This window comes from Fistularia commersonii, chromosome 10 (assembly GCF_037954325.1).
Source record: "Fistularia commersonii isolate RoL2024-O1a breed Wild chromosome 10, RoL_Fcom_v1.0, whole genome shotgun sequence".
Lineage (NCBI taxonomy): Eukaryota > Metazoa > Chordata > Actinopteri > Syngnathiformes > Fistulariidae > Fistularia > Fistularia commersonii.
The window spans coordinates 3,998,005-4,020,219 of NC_141293.1; the positions used below are offsets into that span (position 1 = coordinate 3,998,005).

Consider the following 22,215-nt stretch of genomic DNA (forward strand, 5'->3'; position numbering starts at 1 on the left):
TAATTTTAAAAAACTAAAAAAAAACCCTCATAACTGATAAACTGCTTTTTAATACGAAACAGACCTAAATGGTGCATTTTTCACCAACACAACATAGCTCATCTTTATTTCTGAGTGCTGCTGAATTAAAAGATACCATTTACATATTTCTTTTAGAGCATTCGTTGACTTTACTGTTTTTTGCCACTGGGGTGTCGCGAGAGAAAATGTTGCTCTTTTGGTTTCATTTTATAAGATGTTTTGATAAGTGTGAAGAAGTTAGTAGCATGTTTAGCCGGATCTGTCTGTAGACATGACTGTGTCATGACAGTCTGCTTAAATTCATTGAGGTGTTGATTTCAGTGTTCAAATAACTGAAAATGCTAGGTGTTTGTTAATATTTCAACTATTATGCAGTAGCACCTCCCATTACAATTTTAAGAAACAGTTCAAATGCATTCAAATGTTTGTTTTTATTTTCCTTTACTTTGCCACTGTTTCCTTTTAAATATAAGCACCTCTGAAAACTCACCAAGCTGGATTCCATGGTTTGTATTCAACCGTAAATAAATGAATGTCAAGGAACGACAATACTCTTCTTGATTTGCTCCTTTATTTCCCGCCGCCCTTCTTCTTCTTCTTGGGTTTGCTTTCATCCTCCAGAACTACCTCCTCGGTCGTGATTCTGACTCGCTTTGTCTTGGACAGCTCCTGAGCGACTTCTGCAGACAGAGAGGAGCATGGAGTAGGCTAAGAGTCATGCACGCTCCTCTCTTTACTACCGTATTTTCCGCACTATAAGATGCACCTAAAAGCCTTTAATCCTCTCTAAAACTGACAGTACGGCTTATATATGGATCAATATTGGTCTCGTAACTACGGGAAGCAGCCGCCAACTCAATTTTCTCCCGTAGAAGAAATAGCACGCAGTGCAATGTGCCATGTTGCTATCACAGACCTAAACAGTCCACCTGTAGCGGACAATATAACAACTTTTTATTTAAAAGGAGTACCGTATTTTCTGCACTATAAGGCGCACCATAAGGCTTTAAGGTTCTCAAAAACCAACAGTGCGCCTTATAACCTGGTGCGCCTTATATATGGATCAATATTGAGCCGCAAGAGGTCTTGCAACTACGGGAAGCAGCCGCCGACTCCATTTTCTCCCGTAGAAGAAGTAGCGCGCGGTGCATGCTAGGATAGATGACTGCGTGAAGCGTGCATTTTCGTCTCCATTTGTGTGTGTGTGTGTGTGTGTGCATGCTTACGACGCAGAGTTAAAACTCAAGGCTAGCGGTCACGCAGTAGAACATGGGAACAGAGCAGATGCGAGAGAATTCGACATGAATGAATCAATGGTGGGGAGGTGGAGGAAACAACAAGATGACCTGCGGCAAGTAAATAAGACTAAACAAGAGTTTTCGAGGGAACAAAGTGAGATGGCAACAGTTAGAGGACAAATTTGAACAGTGGGTTGTCGAACATAGAGCAGCAAGTTGAAGCGTCTCTACAGTCACTATTCCAACGAAGGCAACAGCGCTAGCTAGTGATATGAACATCAATGAATTTAGAGGCGGTCCTTTTTGGTGCTTTCATTTTATGAAACGCTTTGAACTGTGACAAATTGAGTTGGAAAAACAGTGTTTTCAACAAAGGCGACGCAAATACCGGTAAGAGCTACCGGTACGTACGGTACTGTATTGTTAATGCACTAACTTGTTTTTGGAGTGAACGGAGTTGTCAGAACATTGGTTTGTATTCTATCAATAAAGTTTGACTGACTTATCTGACTGTTTTGTTGACATTCCCTTTAGCGCAGCTCCATTTAGTGGATGCATAACGCAACCCCAGCCACTACTGTGGCTTCTATTCTATGCGCCTTATAATGCGGTGTGCCTTATATATGATTTTTTTTTTTTTTTTTTAAATAGGCCATTCATTGAAGGTGCGCCTTATAATCCCATGTGCGCTTATAGTGCGGGAAATACGGTACTTAACATAAACCAAGAGGACCAGCCCGTTTGTGCATCACAGTAATTGGGGCAGGTACAAATCAGTGTTTGTGGACCGGACCTTCAGATGTCGCTGCCTGGGCTGCCGGTTCCTCGCCGGTGAGCGTCCCGGACGACGGCTTCCATACAGCCAGACATGTTAGTCTCGCCGTGGTGTTCACTTCCCCCAGCAGAGTGGGACGTTCCACTTCCTGCGGGAAAGCAGACGGCCTCGGTCATTAGTCGGTACGTCGCCGCCTTTTCCCCGACAGGGCGGAAGTATAATTTCGATCACTTGTCAAAGATCACGTGACTGGAGTGTCACGGAAACCTTTACGTCAGGGGTGGGCAAACTACGGCCCGCGGGCCAAATTCGGCCCGTTGGTCTTTTTCATTCGGCCCGCCAAAGATCGGAACAAAGTTCATACTTGATGTGAATGATTGAGTGATTAGATGAATGAATGTGGGAACTCAAAAAGGAGATTATTTCATTTATGAGCTATTTTCCTGAGCTGCATGACACTGATTGGCTTTGTGATTTAGCCTTCTCTGTGGACATACTGACACTCGTGATTGAGCTGGACGTGAAGCTGCAAGGGAAAATACGGTTTGTGCGCGAAATGCAAGCAAATGTCAGAACCTTCAAAACCAAGCCGGTTTTATTTTCAAAGCAAATGTCAGACGAGTCTGAAATGGGCTGTTAACAAATGCTTTTTTTTTGTTTTTTTTTGTTTTATATGTATCATATCTTGTAGGGACCCGGCCCGTCTGTCGAATTTTAAAAGTCAATGCGGCCCCTGAGCCAAAAAGCTTGCCCAGCCCTGCTTTACGTGCTACTCTGGCGACTTGCCTCTTTTAGATGGAGCTTCCATAATTTAATAAAGCCGTCGTTGGACGCTGTCACCAGCACGCAGAAATCCTCCATCAGGAAACTGTCGACCGCTTTCACCCTGAAGAGCACAATTTCAGAGAAAAAAAAAAAAAATTTCTTTTCGCCTATGAGAACATGTGGAAGATATTTCAGAACATTTTTGAAGCTCTGAAGCTCATGCCTATATAACTCATACCATCATTTCCGGGCTATTGAGTGCACCTGAATATAAGCCGCACCAGCTAAAAATAAATATATATGTCCATATATAGGTCGCACTTGTTGATAAGCTGCAGGTGTCCATGTTGTAGCATGAGATGGTTACACACAAACATTTTTTAAAACCTTTAATTAAATACATACCGGTAATATCAACAAATACGTACTGGAAACGCTTTTTTTCCGAGCAGTGCCTGTAACGCGGCTGATGAAAAAGATTGATAATAAATAAGACGAGGAAAAGTCTATCTATCCATCCATTTTCTATCCCCGCTTTGTCTTGGTCTTCCTCCTGCGCACTAAAACAGTTAAAGTCGTCTTCTTCGGCGTCGGAATTGAACGGCCTCAGAATTTCACGGTCATTTTATTGGTCCAATGTGACGAGGCGAAATGTTTTCGTTAGCCCCCCCCAAAAAAAAAAAAAAAAAAAAAAATTCAAAAATGAGCCACAGTGTTCAAAGCATGTGGGAAAAAAGTTGTGACTTTTAGTCTGGAAATGATGGTAAAATTATGGTGGAAAAAGGGGGGACCCCCCCCCGCCTTGTCATGCATTTTGTCATAATATTACGGCTGATCGGTGTAAGCAGAGTACATCGATGTCTAGTCCAGAGTTGGGTGAAAAAAAAAAAAACGTGAAATTAATACTGCAGATTAAATTACCGTCATTTCCGGACTATAAACTGCTACTTTTTTCCCACGGTTTGATCCCTGCGGCTTATACATTGATGCGGCTCTATGGGTTTTTCTTCGCTAACAGCCATCACGGGGAAGTGCAAAAACGAGAGATGCAAGAGGTCAACGCAAAGAAGAAAAATAGTTGATTTTTTTCTGGGGTGCATTACAACACGTAAAATATTTTTTAACAACTAAGTTTTTGCAGCCACTAGACGTCAGCGTGAATCGTGCATTTAAAGCGGCAGGCTTTAAATGCTTGGATTGGGAATGAATCCAACATTACCGACGGATTTGGAAAGGCTGGACTGCTGCGTGAGGAGAAGCACAGTTTCGGATGTAACTTTGCCTAGAGGTGAACGTGAAATGGCGCGAGCGACTCCGACAGAGAGACTGAAAAGGCGTGTGATGGAGATTTTCTGAGGCTCTTCAACTATGGCCCGCCTCCATATTTTGCCCGGCTCTTGAACAATACCAGAGATGCATTGTGATTTTTTTTTTTTTTCCATTCTGTCCACTTGTACATGCGTAGAACGTAACAGTCTATTCTACCCTTCTGCAGTCTGTGCCTTATCGAAAACCCCTCCCTTAAAAAAAAAAAAAAAAATCCTAGACACACCCCTGTTAAATGACACAAAATAATGGCGAAAAGATTAGGTAAGAGAAAAATAGATCCAGAACGCAGGGTATTTAACCACCAGTGGACAAACGATTCCAGTGATCCCTCGCTATAACGCGGTTTACTTTTCACGGTTTTGCTACGTCACGGATTTGCATGGTGCATTGTGTTCTGCATTCTGATTGGCTAAAAAATTCACTCCGCGTCTTCTCTACCTGCGCGTCAATAACGTTGCAGTTTAATATGTACACGTACGTAAAACAGCTTTCCAAATTTACATGACGTACGTGCAAATTCTCTTGCAAATTTCAAGTTTCTTTAAAACCCATAATGTTGACAAAACGCTCTGGACCGATAAAAGCACCTGCGGCAGGGCCCAAAAGGCAGCGGAAGATGCTATCTATCGCAAATAAAGTTAATCTTCTGGACATGCTGAGGGAAGTTAAGAGCTATGCGGCTGTAGGTCGGCATTACGGAATTAATGAATCTTCCGTCCGTTCCATAAAGAAGGAAGAAAAAAACCTAAGGACGACAGCAGCAATGTATAATAGGGTATTTAATTGTATAATAATTGTACAAAAAAAAAAAAGGTTTCGACTTCACAGATTTTGCCTATCACGGGTTCTTTTTGTAACGTAACCCCCGCCAAAAACAAGGGTGTACCGTACCTAGAAAAGGCTGTTTGTCTCATCTGTCAAGAGATATTAATATTTATTTTCTGATTTTTTTTTCCTGTCAAGATCCCATATTGGTTATTTGTGGCTTTCTGGAAAATAATAAATGTTTACGTTTAGACACCTCTGCGATCGTAACACTTTTTGTTACAAACAGGCCCGGCCACGCGTCAGAGAAGGGAAAAGTTATTTGGCCCTCGCAGGAAAAAAGTTTGGGGACCCCTGCTATAAAAGAACAGTTGTTTCACTGCAAAAAAAGGAGGATGAATAACGCAGCTTTACTGCTGTGCTCCCGTATTTTTTGAACTATAACTCGCAATTTTTTTTTCATGGTTTAGCTGGTCCTGCGACTTATACTCAGGTGCGACTTATAGATTTAAAAATTTAAAGAGAAGAAAAATTTAAACATCTTCAGAGAAAGACTGAACACAAATACCCCCAAAAGGAAAAAAACATATTCAGCAGATTACAAGCTACGAGTAGTCGAATATGCAACCAAAAACGGTAATCGAGCGGCAGAAAGAAAGTTCTGACACCCGGATACTCGCTGCATTGAAGAAAACAAAAAAAAGCTAATCGCGGGCTAAAAGCTAAATGGGCACAGCTGGAGTTCCCAAATGGGTGTTTAGACAAAGTGATGCTTGGAGAGGCTTGGCAACTGTGCAGTTACGTCTCCACACCCAGGTTGTTGCCATGGCGATGAATATATATATGACTTTACCTTCTCGGTGTTACCGCTTCAAGCTACGCAACCGTCTCTCTATCAGTGATTGGACAAAAAATGTTTTAACAAAGGTCTAACCAGCAAATCGTCATTGATGGGCACGTCCGCTCAGACATTACCCTATAATTTGCCTTTCAACGTGAAATGTCTATTCTTGGTCTCTGATTTTATCCAAGAAATGTTTTCTTCTTAATCATTATGCATTATTTTGGCTGGTGCGGCTTATACTCCATAGCGACTTCAATAAATAACCATTTACGAAATCTTTCTGTGTACGCATCTCATTTCACTAGGTGTCAAATGCAGCTTATTATACGGGACTGTCTCGGGAAATTAGAATAATTGTGATAAAGTTCTTTATCGTCTGTAATGCAATTACAAAAACAAAAATGTCATACATTCTGGATTCATTACAAAGCAACTGAAATATCGCAAGCCTTTTATTAGTTTCATATTGCTGATGATGGCTTACATCTTAAGAAAACTCAAAAATCCTAACTCAAAATATTAGAATATCATGAAAAAGTCATTTTAGTTTTTTTAAAAAACTTTATCACACTATTCTCATTTTCTGAGACAGTCCTGGATATGTAAAAATATTTTTTTCTTTTAAAATTTAGTGGTTTGTAGCTTATACCCCGGTGCGCTATATGGTCTGGAAAATACGGTATATAATGAAATTATTCACATAAATGTGTGGCGCGGTACATAAAACGCTGCCGTGGGCCGTAATCCGAATTACCTGGTTTCATGAGCTTTGAATTCGCACATCCAGTTCTCCTTGTCCGTGTCGTACAGCCTCACCGTCTCGTCGTCTCCGGCCACTGCCAGGATGGAGTTCTGAAAGACAAAAAGGCGCGTTCGACGTCGAACGGCGACGGCGTGATCCGAAACGCCGGCCGCCTCCTCGGCACTCACGTTCAAAAACTTCAGCGAGGAGATTCTCTTGGGGTTCGTGGCGGTCGCCGTGAGGGACGCGGTCTCCAGATTGTAGACGTTCACTCGGTCGCTGATCGCCACCACGTATTTATCGCCCTCCGGGGACCATCGGACGATGTGCGCATCTGTCGCGAATACATCAACATTTCTTGCACCAATAAAATCAGCTGATTGTTTACATCAGACAAGTTTAACAAAAGAACATAAATCGGGATGGCACTTACTCTGTTTTATGTTTTTGATGAAGGCCGATCTCCCGTTTATTAGATTCCACGTTCTTAAAAAAACAACGGCGATGTTATTTGAGAACGTCAATGCGAATCCTCACCCTCAAACACATCGGCGGGGGTGTTTTTTTATCGTACCTGAGGGTTTTATCCGTACCGACCGAGAGCGCCAGTTTGCCAGAAGGGTGAACGGACAGAGATGTGACGTGACCTCTGAATAACACATTAGAAAGAATCACGTGAAGACTCCGGAAGTTGAAATTTACAAGAAAACGAAACATCTTCCTCTGCGTGGACTTACTGGTGAGCTTTGATGGACTTGAGACACTCCCACTTCTTGGTGCTCCAGACGCACAACAGCCCGTCTTCCCCGCCGCTCAGCAGATGAGACGTCCCGTAAAACTCCAAACAGGTGATGGTGCCTGCGCAAATCATCACGGCTTTCAAATTTAAATTCAAAAGCGCGCTTATCACATCGTGGCGCAATGTGATTTTATATTCATCATTAAATCAGACATTTCTTCTCGACAATGTTATGAGTCAGTTATTTTCTGGTACCCCGCCCCGCCCCAAAATAATTTGTCCAAAGAATTGTTATACACCTCTGCATAACACTGTATCCTTATTAACATAAAAGAAAAAGGTGGTTTACCGAAGTAGCTTTCAGTAAAGGGGGACCATTGTTGGCAATGTTCGGCACGTTTTTGCAGAAAAAGTTCAAATGGCTCATCAGTGTATCAGCTTATATATTACATTATTATTACATTATATTATATTATTATATTACTGTGTCTAAGACACCATAAACACACTGGCCTTGCCTCATCTCCCACCGTAGTCACAGTGAAGCCAAGCTCTATATACGCTTCGTCATATTTCCTCATCTTAGCTTTTGGATTACTTCTGTTTGTCTCCGTCTCTCACCGCCTTTCTTATCATCCCTGTTAAATATTTTTCCATGGTGTCTCTTGAGGGTTTGTTCACTGCACTTCATATCTCCTGTTCTGTGCTGTGTGCGCCCAAAAAAGCAAAAAAAAAGTGACCAGTTGCAAATGCACAAAAAAAGGAGCTCAAAATGTTAAAAACAAACACAACGTGCCAGGACTTCACGCTGGATCCGGACATTGATGTTTTCTGTGTTTTAAGGACGAGCGTAGATTGATTGGTCTTTGCATTGAAGCGACTATTTACTTCTGCCACTTTGATCTCATCAAACTGTGAGATTAACCTTGTAAACCGATTCCTTTATCAAATTTAAGTCCTGAATTGATTTTTCCTTTTTTCCGGGTCAAATCAAGTTGAATTTTATGTGACTCTGAAAATGTTTACTTTATATCAGGGATGTCAAACGTATGGCCCGCGGGCCGGTACTGGCCCACCGGGTGGTCCAATCCGGCCCTTGGAATAAATCTACAATTTGAAAAAAAAATTATAAATTATGAACTACCGTATTTTTCACACTATAAGGCGCACCTTCAATGAATGGCCTATTTAAAAAAAAAATCCTATATAAGGCGCATATTATAGAAGCTACAGTAGTAGCTGGGGTTGCGTTAAGCATCCACTAAATGGAGCTGCGCTAAAGGTAATGTTAACAAAACAGTCAGATAAGTCAGTCAAACTTTATTAATAGAATACAAACCAACATTCTGACAACTGCGTTCACCCCCAAAACAAGTCAGTGTATTCAAAATACGGTATGGTACGTACCGGTAGCTCTTACCGGTATTTGCACCGCCTTCGTTGAAAACACTGTTTTTCCAACTCAATTTGTCACCATTCAAAGCTTTTCATAAAACGGAAGCACCAAAAAGGACCGCCTCTAAATTAATTGATGTTCATGTCGCTAGCTAGCGCTGTTGCCTTCATTGGGATAGTGACTGTAGAGATGCTTCTATTTCCTGCTCTCTGTTCAACAACCCTCTGTTCAAGTTTGTCCTCTAACTGTAGCCATCTCGCTTTGTTCCCTCGAAAACTCTGATTAGTCATCTTTACTTGCCGCAGGTTATCTTGTTGTTTCCTCCACTTCCGTACCATTGATTCATTAATGTTGAATTCTCTCGCTGCTACTCTGTTCCCATGTTCTACTGCGTGACCGCTAGCCTTAAGTTTTAACTCTTTGTCGTAAGAGTATCTTTTTAAATGAGCCGTTTTGGGGTCTTTAAATACACTGGCATGCGCAAACACACACACACACACATAAATGGAAACGAAAATGCACGCTTCACGGAGTCATATATCCCAGCATGCACCGCACGCTACTTCTTCTACATGAAAACATTGAGTCAGCGGTTGCTTCCCGTGGTTGCGAGTCCTCTTGCGGCTCAATATTGATCAATATATGACGCGCACCGGGTTATAAGGCGCACTGTTGGTTTTTGAGAACCTTAAAGCCTTTTGGTGCGCCTGACAATGCAGAAAATACGGTACTTCTTTTCAATAAAAATGCAGTTGTTATATTGTCTGCTACAGGTGCACTGTTTTAGCCTGTGTTTGCAACATGGTTCAACATTATGTAACTTACAGCAGATGCCAGTAATGTCTGTAAATACATATTTACAGATATTTACAAATATTCCGAGTCTGTAAATACAATTTTGTCTTATTGTTAGAAATATACCAGCTTTTTTTACGTTGACCCCGACACCCTCATCAGCAAGATGTCATTCTCAAAAAAGGGAAAAGTGGACATGGAGTGCGGGCTTTTCCAAGAAAAATTGACCACTTCTTATTTGTTTGTTGAGGTTAATAAGATGCAACAAGATGAAAAATACAACAAAATGCACGGAGAACTGAGACAAAAGAACTGAGGCGTAGCGTTACTTTTCTTCATGAATCTCAGATTGTTTGTCATGAATTTTTAAAAGGAACGGTTCATTACATATTTACACTTTTATCATTTTTCTGTTCTCCTTTACACTAAAACAAAGGAAAAATTTTCACTTCGTATTGCTTCTAGATAAGTACGCAATGATTTTACTGGTTACTTGACATCAAGTTAGGCCATATGTTGCCCCAGAACAACCCTGTTTACATGTATACTGATGTATATTACTTTATTTTGTTAAACTCTGACATGAAATTGCTCACCGTCGTGATGCAGCAAGGCCCCGTGTTCGATCTTCTTCTTCATGTCGTACAGCTGAATGGTCTCATCTTTGCTGCCTGTGACAACAAACCTCTCACTGGCAGCCACGGCGGATATGGAGGCGGTGTGTGCGTGATGTGTGAAGTCTGCCTCGGCCTTCCATTCCTGCATGACCGGCAAACCATCAGAAGATACTTGGTCATCCCATATAACATTGAATTCTTGATCCTACCTTTCACCTCATTCACACATCCATCCAGTTGTGTTGTCTATTACTAGTTTCCACTTCTTTGCACAATAGTGTTATATTTATTTTTATTTTCTGACATTTTTGTGCGCTTCTGTGTTTAACATATAATATTTATAGCTACCTTTCTATACACTGTTCACTTTCTGCTGACAATTAAAGGCACATCTGCTCTATTCTAATTAGCCCACAGGTTATAGTCAGGGACCATAGCCTTCCAACACACATCACACTTTACAACAGCGCGGATATTTAACAGTTCCACAGTTTTTACTACACATGAAAACAATGCATTTTATGTCTACTTACCTTTTCCTCGGTTTTTACCCGGTATCCAAACGCAACTTGTTCGTAACTCCCAGCTATCAACTCCAGTGCCATGCTAACTTTTTGTAGCTAAGTTAGCTCAAATCGATCGATCCCTTTTTCTTTTTTTCCCCCAAACACACGCCTGACAAGTTAGCCTAAATATTAAATGCAGAGGAAACGAAAAACATAAACTGCACGGTTAACTTTAATTAATCGCGCACGTTTTTGAATCACGGAGCCACACACGCATTTCCAAAATCAAAACAACGTGGACGGGCACCACGCATGCGCAATGCGTATCTTCTACGTTGAAAAAAGCGTAGGGTCGCAGTCAAATGTTTTTATTACCGCCATCTACCGTCAATAACAGGAAACACGTTCTTATCTTGCTCAGCTTATAAAAAATACATTAAGATTAAAAGTAATACGAGATCCCACTGATATTAAAACAGCTGACGAGAGGTTTATTCCTCCCGGAAGAAAATTTCATGGCTGTACGGCTCTCAATTCAGTGCTGCAATCTGAATATTTTTGTTGATGGATTTTTAACATGTAACCCTATGTTGTGATGTTATGAATTTGAATTAATATTCCTTATTGTCATGTTTTGTTTTTTTTTTAATTGTATTTGCCCTTGTTTTAATTCATCATCAATTGAAGCAACTGTACTTCCTTATTCCATCCTCTGATTTCTTCAGCGTGAACAACTAAAATCTCTGGTTTCCTGTATGACTCAAAAGTGTGGTTAATGATAAAAAAATAATGTTCTGAATCATAGAAACACAGAGCGAGATGTAGAAGTGTCCATTGTGCGAATAGATGGTGGCCACTTACATGAGCTATATATTGAGAGCAATATGAGAAACTATCAGAAAAGATACATATTTTGGGACACGTCATCAGTAGTGTGCCTTAGATTGAAAGGATGTTTAAGCCATTTAACACGATACATTCTCCCCAAAGGTGGCCGGCTGCAGGTTGATCAGGTCTGAGCTTGTGTCCCATGCCCGATCATTACAATGTTAGTTATTGAGTTGGTCAGCACTGTGAATCCAGCAGGGGTCCTTCTGTTTACCATCTGTTTTTAGATGGATCTAACGGTCTGCCGAAGAGCCTGTCCTTGAATATCGAGGTCTTTGAGCGGCATGATGATGGAGGAAAACACAAATCCTCTACTTGCAAGCTAAGTGTATCGCACTTTCTTGCACTCATAGGCCTCTTCTACCGCATTCTCCCAGGGAATAGTAAGTTCTATGATGTATACAGACTTCAGTGATGGGGACCAACTTACCAAATCTGGCCTTAGGGTAGTAGATGCGATTTCTTTCAGCAAATTAGTAGCTGGCTAATGTTAACCAACACTTTCCAATCTCAGGCCATAGCTAGCTGTCCAGGCTTGACTATGGTTAGGCTTTTTCTGATCCTCTCGGATGAATGAGGCTGCCATGGTTCAATTGGTCACTTTCAGGGATAAGGGGTTCCTCTTGCTCTCCAGTATTGATTTTACATGGTGTATTGGCCTGTTAAATGTAAATATTCCACAATTCATAATCTTTACTCTTGCCTCACCTTGGGCAATCTGTTTTCTTACCCTCATAATGCCTTAGAAAAGTGATCACACCTAATTTTTACGTCTCCACAATATCTGCCTCTCCACATATCATATCCAAATGTATCATATATCCCCAAAACATCTCAGTACATCTGTGAGTTGTTTCAAAATCTTTAAGAAATGAACAGACTTTCCTGAATCGATGATGTGAAAGCTTGATCCCGCGTTATTTTTTCACATGAGATGTGTGATGAAGAAGTCAAAGATGTCAGTTCTGTCTTCTCAGTTCTCTGTGCATTTTATTTTGTTGTATTTTTCGTCATGGCAAAATGGCAAATGGGAAATCATTTGGCTCAGTGTGTCCTTGGTCATTCTCGGTTTAAATAACCTTAAAATCAATTGTTTTACAAACATGTCCCTGAATATGGGCAATCACTAGCACTCAGCATATAACAAGGATGCAGTAGAACCAGTTCAGTAATAAATGTTGCAAGTCAAAACACTGGCATACAAAAATAAATAGAAAATAGAAATAATATAAACACTTACTATGCAATAGAAGACTATCAGCCAGAAGAAAAGGAAAGGTGTACAAGACAGTGGTGAGACCAGGGATGCTGTATGGCCTAGAAACTGTTACAATGGCCAAAAGACAGGAGGCAGAGCTGAAAGTTGCAGAGATGAAGATGTTGAGGTTATTTTTGGGAGTGACCAGGATGGATAGGATCAGGAATGGGTCCCTCAGAGGGACAGCACATAGTATTTGTTTTGGAGAGAAAATCAGAGAAGCCAGACTGAGATGGTTGGGTCATGTACAGAGGAGGTATAGTGAACATTTTGGTAAACGAATGCAGGAATCGGACCGAAGAGAAGATTTATGGACGTAATGAGAGAGGATATGAAGTTGGTTGGTGTGAGAGAAGAGGATACAGAGAATAGGGTTAGATTGAGAAGGTGGATTCACTGTGGAGACCCCCTGAAGGGAAAAGCCCAAAGAAAAAGAAGATAAATAACATAAACACCCTTATGTAACAAAATGGAAACTAGCAGAAGATAACAGCTGCTTACAGCAGCAACGACTATGAGTGTATGATGAATGGTGTAGCAGTAGCAGTAGCAGTAGTAGTAGTAGTAGTGGTAGCATTAGCAAGAGTAGGGGTGGTAGTAGTAGAAGCAGTAATAGTAGCAGTATGAGTAATAGTAGTACTACCAGTAGTGGTAGTAGTGGTAGCAGCAGCAGCAGCAGTGGTAGCAGTATGAGTAGTAGTAGTAGTAGTAGTAGTAGTAGTAGTAGTAGTAGTAGTAGTACTAGTAGTAGTAGCTGTACTAGTAATATTCGTAGTAGTAGTAGTAGCAGTAGCAATGGTAGTAGTAGTAGTAGTAGTAGCAGTAGCAATAGTAGTAGTAGGGGTAGTAGTAGTAGTAGCAGTAGTAGCAGTATGAGTAATAGTAGTACTACCAGTAGTAGTAGTACTAGCAGTAGTAGCTGTACTGGTAGTAGTCGTAGTAGTAGTAGCAGTAGCAGTAGTAGTAGTAGAGCAGTAGTATTAGTAGCACTAGTAGTAGTAGCAGCAGTAGTAGCAGTTTGGGTAATAGTAGCACTACCAGTCGTAGTAGGAGTAATAGTAACAGTAGCAGAAGCAGTAGTAGTAGTAGTAGGTGCAGTACTAGTAATAGTAGTAGTAGTACAAGCAGTAGTAGCTGTACTAGTAGTAGTAGCAGGAAGAGGAGGAGTATTAAAGGTGTGAATACGAGATGTTGTAGTAGTTCAGTCGTACTTGAGGGGACCGGACCGCCCCGGACCCATATCCGGCATGTTGATTGATGGGTGGTGGGCGCGTGCTTCATTCTCGCCTCTTAATTGGCTGCTCTCCCTTCTGCGTCACGATTTTCGGCTCGGGTTCCGCGGCTGCATCTGGGTAACATCCGCGGAAGATGCGAGGAGAACTTGGAGAGCTTTGACTTTTTTTTTTAATTAATTTTTTTTTCTCCCACCGACACAAACTCGCTAAAGTCATGGCCAGAAGGTAAGCCACTGAAACACGACAGGCGAAAATAAACTATTTTAAAGTAGCTTAATTCAGTCAATGTAAGCGTTTATTTTTTCTAATAAGTGTTACACTTTCTTTCTGTTTGTTATTGCGCAGTAATTTGACACCCCACGGGGGTCTCCTCGCTGTGGAGTCCGTGGAAAAAAAAGTTTTTTTCCACGTATTTCGTCGACGAAACTCTGAAATAAAGGGCTTAAACGTCTCGCGCGTCGTTCTACGCGCGCGCGCGCACCTGTATCACGCATCGGCGTGGATTTGTTGCGTGTTTTTTTTTGTTTTGTTTTGTAACGGGCCCCGCATCCGGACCCTGATTCGGCGGCCTCCTCCCCCTTGTGGCTCTGCTCTCTGTGCCAAAGATAAATGCAAAACAGAAGCGGCCACTGTTCGCTCCTTCCTCCGCAAAGCCCGACGTTCTGGGAAGTACCGACCCGCTAAAACAAATTAGCTAGAACTCAACGTTTGAAAGTTGTTCAAAAAAACATCCAAATACAGAACTGAACGGGATGCCAATGGATTCCTACTTCTGCCACCGTTGCGATGTGTAAATTAGTCCAGTCACACACCAATGAGTCATATTTTTTTGAACAAAGCGCCGCCTGATGACTCCCAGTGTCAGATGTTTCATGCACTTGCGCTGTGATGGAGCTTAAACTTGCATTTTTGGTTTATAAACAGCAGGAGAACCTTCACAGATTAGTTTTTAATCGCATGACACACAATCTTGAAATTGAGGTTGTTAACAGGTGAGACTGGAGTACTAAGTCAGTCAAAACGGAATTAAATGGGAATTTGTAAAAATGATTACTCTGTGAATACATACATACAGCACTGCCCAATGTGACTGTTTTCATTTTTTATTTTCTCTGAGACGTGTGTGTACAACACACACGTCTGTGTCCTCATGCTGCTGCCGCAACTTCCCCCCATCTTATTGTGCAATATCCGTGTTTATTTTGATTTTATTTCAGTTCTAAATTTTAGGTCAGTCTTGGTCTTTCTATTGTGTCTGTTTTGTTTTTTGGTTTATTTTTACTGGTATTCCCCAGCCTAGTTTCCTCTCTAATTCAGTTCTGTCGTGTTGCACAGGTTGCAATGAAAATAAAGCATCTTGATATAGTGAAATGACATCAATAATGTGTGTGCATATAAAATCCTCTGTAAAGCTATAAGACAACAATCAATCACTGCAAGATATTTGACTGCCTATACACCAATATACCAAACACAGTGGTGTATTGATCTTTTCATTTTTATGCTCATGCAACTTACTACGAAAATGTACGTAAAGACTCTGCTCTTTATTTTTAAACAAACTCAAATATAAAGATCAGTACTAGACAGATATCTTACTCAAATCTAGTAATACTTTTGTTGAATTTAAGTAAAAATTTAAAATATTCCTCAATTAAAAGTAGAGAATTATACGGACCATTTATGGTATTGGAGTTGATGATACAGTTTTGACAAATTACATATTTGTGCATTTCATTGTGTTGCTTTTGGATGCTATGTTAAGATTATTTTTAGAATTGCATTATTTTGTGTATCTGTTTAAGGAGTGTTTACAACCATTTATAAATTTGCATAATCAAAAGGGGGATTCTGCCTTATAAAAAGTGTGTGGCTGAGAAACTTCATATTGTTAGATTAAAAAATATATATACAAAACTTTTTGCACACGTGTTAGCATCACAGGTACACAGCTACATACAAACACACACACACACGCACATGCACAAAGGTCTCATGCATCACCACAATTTCCTAATGGATGTTTTAATGTTGATTTTTTTTTACATAATTATTTTCTGTCTTTTTTGTGCTGATTCTCGAGTGACCTTTTTGCTGTTTTAGGTCATTTTTAACATTTATTTTTGCGCCTTTATTTTCAGGGTCTGATTAGTAGCATGGTGTTGTTGCTCTATCACCATCTGCCAAATGAAATAGAGCATGCCATTGTAATAGGTCAATCCCATGAGGAAAAAAAGCTACAACTTGACAATGTTACATGTATCCTAGTAATACTGCACAGCTGCAGCTGCTGGGAAGCCAGCAAAGTCAGCCATTCACATACTGGATGCCTACCACAGACAAAGACCTGCGTATAATTACAGGGCGCCGGTGGCCAGAAAGCATGATATCAAACAATAGTTTCTGTAAGATGTGTAATTCCACCCCACTGTCGCCGACTCCAGATTGTCTGTGTTTGGATATTGTACAAAGGATGAAAACTGACTCCTGCACAAAAAGCATAGAATTTGCTACAATAGGGTCTTCCAATCAACGACATTGTAGAAACCTACTCAGATTACTTTTTGTGATCCACATGAATCTCTGTATGGTTTTTTTTAAACATTTCTTATGTGCCGCATGAACAATCTGTTTTTTCTCCCAGCCAAGGAGTCGACCAGGATCTCAGCGACACACTCAACCAGCTCTGGCGTCTGGACACCAACCGTCTACGGCCGGGGAGAGATTACACCATCTCCCTCCAGGTCAGATTCTCTTGTCACATTCAAATGACACAGGGGGGGAGAATTACATCTCACACATCTGACCTTCTAAATATTTAATTACTACAAGTGGAATTTTTGAGAAATCTTTGCATAAATCTGCACAGGTCATTTTTTTTAGGATATTTCATGCTGATATATATCTAATTTACAAATATTCAGACAATCGCAAATCTTGATTTTGAAATTATTGTTGGAAAATTTCCAGATAATTTGGTTGAGTTTTCTCACATCAACAAAAAAACTAATACACATTTCTTCTCATTTCAAATAAAGTCTTACATATATGTATGTGTGTGTGTGTATATATTTCCATATAGATATAAATATATACCATATAGACTAAATGAATTTAACCAAAGGCTTTAACCTTGACAACAGCTATGGAAATCAAAGAATAGAATGCTGCTACCAAAATTAATCCGTAAATGAATCAAGGTAATGAAACAATTGAACAACCAGGAATATTGTGAATAAATAAATGGCTCATTTCACAGAACAATGTTTTTATGTTTTAAATTTTTTTCATGTGAAAAAAGTATTGTTTCTTGTGCCGAGCATTTTGATGGCAGTGTGTGATTGTGTGTGTTTTCCAGGGGAGGGCAGGTTACGTGGCTCAGGGCAGTAACTATGCTGTAGACAAAGCTAGGGCTCCTCTCTTCTCATATGTTGATGAAGATAAACTAAAGAGCATCGAGACCTTCGCCCGTAAGTCAGATTTTTTTCGGTACATGCAAATGTCTGCAACCAAGTACACATTTATAAACGATACTCGCTTTTTTTGTTTGTTAAATTGCAGATTTTATCAATCTGCTGGACAACTATGAGATGTCCACGGGTGTGTCCGAGACGGTCACGTCGGAGGAGCTTCAAGAGAATAGGCTCTTTCTGAATGCCATTCTGGAGACCAGCGTCATGAAGGTGAGCCGACAGTGGGCTCTGCACAAATGGAGCAGAGTCACAACAGGAACCTCCTGCTCCGGCCTTCCATATGTTTCCAACAAAAACGTAATCAAATGGAAAGCACAGTTTCTAAGAAGTTATCCTCACTCCATCCGTGAAGCATCAAGTTGACCATAAAATAAAGATGTGTTTATAGAATAAGCAAAACTAAAACAATGAAGATGACATTCATGATGAGTTCTCATTTAGTACTCAGCTGTTTCTTTCCTGATTATTCGCAACGTCCGATAGATCATTTGTGTCATGTGCAGGAAGTTGTGTTATGATAATCAGGCTATCCATAACACATGGTGTCCTTTTTATTAACTGCCTCTTTGACCATATTTGGTTTTTTTTTCTCATAAAATTTTCAATTTTTTTCCCCACTTAGTGTGCTCATGAGTATCTGGTCAGGAAGCGACTGTCACCATCTGATCCGACTCAGTTCAAGAAGCAGCTTTACGACATCTGGTTCCGCCTGTACCACCGGGACAGGAGTGGCGGGTGAGTGTCAGGGCGCACTTTCATACTGATAGATCTCTGGAGGTAGGAGGAAGAGCCAGAGTTTGCTCCTTTCAGATCCAGTTTGAATTTTAAGGTCCGAATTCACGTAAAACCTGTAGTGCAATTGTGATGGAATAATTTAAAAAGCCTATTCTCAACTAATCATTTATTTTGCTTCAATGTACGGTAGCTTCTAAATGAGACATACGTCCAAGTTTCACTTGCGTTAAAAAAAAAAAAAACATTGACGTCTAAATACCGCATTTTGCGAATTATCAGGCGCAATATCAATGAACGGGTCTATTTTCATACATAAGGCACACCGTGTTATTAGGCACATCATAAAACGCGGTATATATAGAACACAAAACAGCTAGTTTTCTTCAAGTTATTCACTCGTTCAATAACCCACAGTTCAATTTTGCTTTGTTCCCTCAGAAACTCTGTTTTGTCTTCTTTACTTGGCACAGTTCATCTTCTTGCTTCCTCCACTTCAGTACCATTGATTCATTAATGTTGAATTCTTTTGCGGCTGCTCTATTCCCATCATCTACTGCGTGACTGATAGCCTTGAGTTCAAATTCTGCTGCATAAGCATGTCTCTTAGCGGATGCCATTTTGGGGGGTCCTCAGTAATATTCTGTTGATGCACAGTACATACCGCTATTACCAAAGTGGCGGAGGTAAGCGTACTGTTCTCTGATTGGTTTATGGTTGTCAGCAATAGCGTACACCTGAAGTTAGTGTGAGGCTGGGACAACGTTGTATTTCAGCACTAAATAATTAGTTACCTAACGTCGTCTAATGTTGCAACCCATATTCAACCAAGGACCGACTTAAATACAACGTCCCTGTGTCAGGTGGGAACGGTCTGACAATCAATCAAGCGGAGCGGCTTAGTCGTTTACCAAAGTTGTACTAAGACATTTTGATAGATGTCTGACAACAAGAATTCATACATAAGGTGCACCGGATCATAAGGTGCATGGATGATTTTTGAGAAAATTCAAGGATTTTAAGTGTGCCTTATAGTCTGAAAAATATGGTACATAATTTCAACAATTTAAATTACAAGCATGGCTTTTCTGAATTTTCTAATCTGCATACTGGTAGTTACTGTTGAAGAACACTTTAAGTTCACTTTTGTATATGCTGTTATCAAAACAGGAGTATTTTAAGGGTAATAGTAGTAAATGTTAATAATTCCACCAGTTTGTGTCGAAATTATATTTTCTACCTAAAATACATTTTGAATTGTAAGTGTATCAGTACCACTCATAAACTTATACCCAACTTTGCAGTCAATAAAAATATGCCTTAAAGTATTATCAGCAAGTATTTAAGAGTTTTTGTCAGTTTTCTCATTGTCTGCAGCCTTATTAGGGTACTCATGTTTTATATAAACAAAACTCCAACCTCCTGTCTCAAGGTGGAAATTTACCCTCCACGCCAATAACAAGAGCTTATTTAGTTCGACCTTGAAATATACTGCAGTTTTTAAAATGTGTGCGTGTCAAGAAGAGTAATAATACACTGTGGAACAATATACTTCAACATAAAGACATTGCTCATTGTAAATCAAACACACAAAAATACAACAGGGCTACAGAAATCTTGTTAAAGACGTGGTAATGTCCTACCCCAGAACACGGGAGGGGACTGTGCAGGTTTGGAAGATGTGCTGACCCAGTTTGCCATTGACCCTCAGGACTGCTGGTCTGCATCGTTGTTATGGGAAGGAATTGGCTTCAACGCAAATGTGAAAGTCTGTAGGACTGTTTATCTGCAGACAAACAATGTAGAAGACTGAACCTAGGAGCCTAACAGTTACTTTTTTTTTAAAAGATTTTGTAACATTAAGATTGAACAAATGGAACTCCCTTATCGGATGATACAGTCAGTTCTGTGGTACATCTACTGTTAGCAATCACAGGGGAAAACAAGATGCAACTTTTACCTGCATTGTCAGAAAAGGTCTTTAAAGTTCAAATATTCTTGAGAATTTTGAAAAACATAAAAGCCTGGGATTTTATTGAATATATTATCTATAATTTATTGAACTATCGGGCTTGAGTCATCAATCACTATCGCTCCTCATTAGTTATTTTATTCTTGAGTGATAGGAAAACCACTTTATAATCTGAGACCAATGAGCTCACACATTGATGCTGAACATAAAGATCTGAACTCCCCGACTTGATTTTTCCGCAGGGAGGATTCCTGTGGATTTGAGCACGTGTTTGTGGGAGAAACCAAGTACAACCGAGAGATTACGGGTCTCCATAACTGGATCCAGTTCTACCTGCAGGAGAAACACGGTCACATTGACTACAAGGGGTACAAAGCAAGAGCCAACAAGGATACGGTAAGGAGAGTCTGTGGAAACACTGAACAGCCTTTAGCATCTCTGTCGCATTTACCCCATCTTCAACCAGGACTGATGATATGGAAAGAAATCCGAAATTAAATGATTTACGAGGGATTTATTACTTTTATACTTTATATATATCTATATATAGATATATATAGTACAGGACCACTAATCTGAAATTACAAACAAGTACATTTTCTCATTTTAATTTCTTTTACAATGTTTTGCTCCTTGTTTTCTAATACTTAATTTTTAAGTTTTTGTTTTCTTTCTGGCAAGTTTTTTTTTTTTTCCAAAATGTTTTACAGAGGATTTTATTATGTCTTTTTGATAACTTATACAGCTTTTTTTTTCCCATTGTTAATTTCTGTTTAGTTTTATTGATTTGTTTCAAATTTCCAATTTCTCAATCATTTGATGATAAACTCTCGGAATGGTGCCTTTTTTCCATGGCATTTTCTCAAGGGTTTCATCATATAGTGATGTAAGGATATAACTTGTGATATTCAGTGAGGTCTAAACGCTATTACGAAAATGTATTGATACATTGCACAGACCTATTTTCAACTAAAATGCTAGTATGGAATAAAAGTCCATGATTAATATGTTCCCTGGTTGTTTTACAGCCTGATGAAGACGATCATGTCCTCAACCTGCAGTTCAGCTGGAAGGGTTTGGTGAAACCAGTGGGCGGCTCCTTCATCGGCGTGAGTCCAGAGTTCGAGGTGGCTCTGTTCACCATCATCTTCCTCATGTCCACCGAGAAGATGACCTCTGTGGTGGTGAAATTGGACGAGTACATGCTGGAACTGGTCGTCTATCGGCACGGGCGATCGATCGGCACGTCCTTCCCCAAACTGATAAGCAGCAATAACAGGGACCTGTAAACTTAAGGCGCAACTAGAGCTAAATTTAATTGCTATGCAGTATTATCCTAAAACTCAACAAGGGTTTCTTTGCACTTATATACTTCTTAAAACATGTCTTTATTGGATCCTTTGTGCATTTCTGCTATAAGATATAATTTTTAGCAAATGATAATGGCGTCATATTAATTTTCTCATATTTAAAAGCGATAACAAGCAGTATTTGTTTACTTTGGGTTTGCACTATTTGAACTGATTTTGGTCTGACCTGTAGACCAACCTGATTTTGCTCAAGGCTTAGAGCTTGATTTAGAAATAAAATCAAAAGTTTTTGGTATTCTTAATGTGAAAAAACATTTTTTTTCATGTAATATTGGAAAAAGTAGTCCGTGAATCAGTCTCTTCTGGAATTCTGTGGCCAAAAAACAGAAGTTATCAATATGAATGTATTTCTACTCTTGATGCTAAGCATTTATTTCCTGTTTGTACCATACATACCATCTACACAGATGTGTTATGAATCAGCGATACAAAGTAAAAGAGTTGTGTTTTTCATGTGGTGTGAAACATATCTGTGCTTTAAAATATAATAAAGTGCTCAAGAAAAGCTTGGAGCTCGTGCAGGATTCACTTTTCTCATCACACTGTTTGCAGCATCATCTGAAAGCCAACCGACATAGGCCAGTGCTATTCTTATTACAAGTCGTATTCATTTATTCCAGGAGAGACTGCTGAGTTGCTGAACATTTTAATATTCTGAAAGGATTGTTCTGGAGCTGAAGCTCTGATGTCACAAAGCAGAAACACACTGATAGGATAAGCTGAGATGACATTAAAGGGAAGCACACCCTAATCGT

The 22,215-nt window shown here is 39.9% G+C and overlaps 2 protein-coding genes across 2 annotated transcripts; one reads left to right on the forward strand and one right to left on the reverse strand.

The window, feature by feature from the left end:
* Positions 1 to 573: 573 nt before the first annotated feature.
* pak1ip1 (PAK1 interacting protein 1) lies at positions 574 to 10,850 on the reverse strand. The gene is made up of 10 exons (XM_086153334.1): positions 10,560 to 10,850; positions 10,006 to 10,168; positions 7,217 to 7,337; positions 7,054 to 7,128; positions 6,913 to 6,965; positions 6,668 to 6,813; positions 6,492 to 6,589; positions 2,821 to 2,920; positions 2,053 to 2,182; positions 574 to 701 (listed from the first exon to the last, which is right to left on the reverse strand). The coding sequence occupies exons 1-10, from the start codon at positions 10,629 to 10,631 to the stop codon at positions 592 to 594; spliced, it is 1,068 nt and encodes a 355-aa protein (XP_086009460.1). The 5' UTR covers positions 10,632 to 10,850; the 3' UTR covers positions 574 to 591.
* A 3,152-nt stretch (positions 10,851 to 14,002) lies between these two features.
* LOC147230144 (uridylate-specific endoribonuclease C-like) lies at positions 14,003 to 21,965 on the forward strand. The gene is made up of 7 exons (XM_086153336.1): positions 14,003 to 14,138; positions 16,558 to 16,657; positions 17,272 to 17,383; positions 17,475 to 17,596; positions 18,009 to 18,121; positions 20,333 to 20,486; positions 21,119 to 21,965. Exons 1-7 carry the CDS (start codon positions 14,128 to 14,130, stop codon positions 21,377 to 21,379), a joined length of 873 nt encoding a protein of 290 aa, XP_086009462.1. The 5' UTR covers positions 14,003 to 14,127; the 3' UTR covers positions 21,380 to 21,965.
* Positions 21,966 to 22,215: the final 250 nt, after the last annotated feature.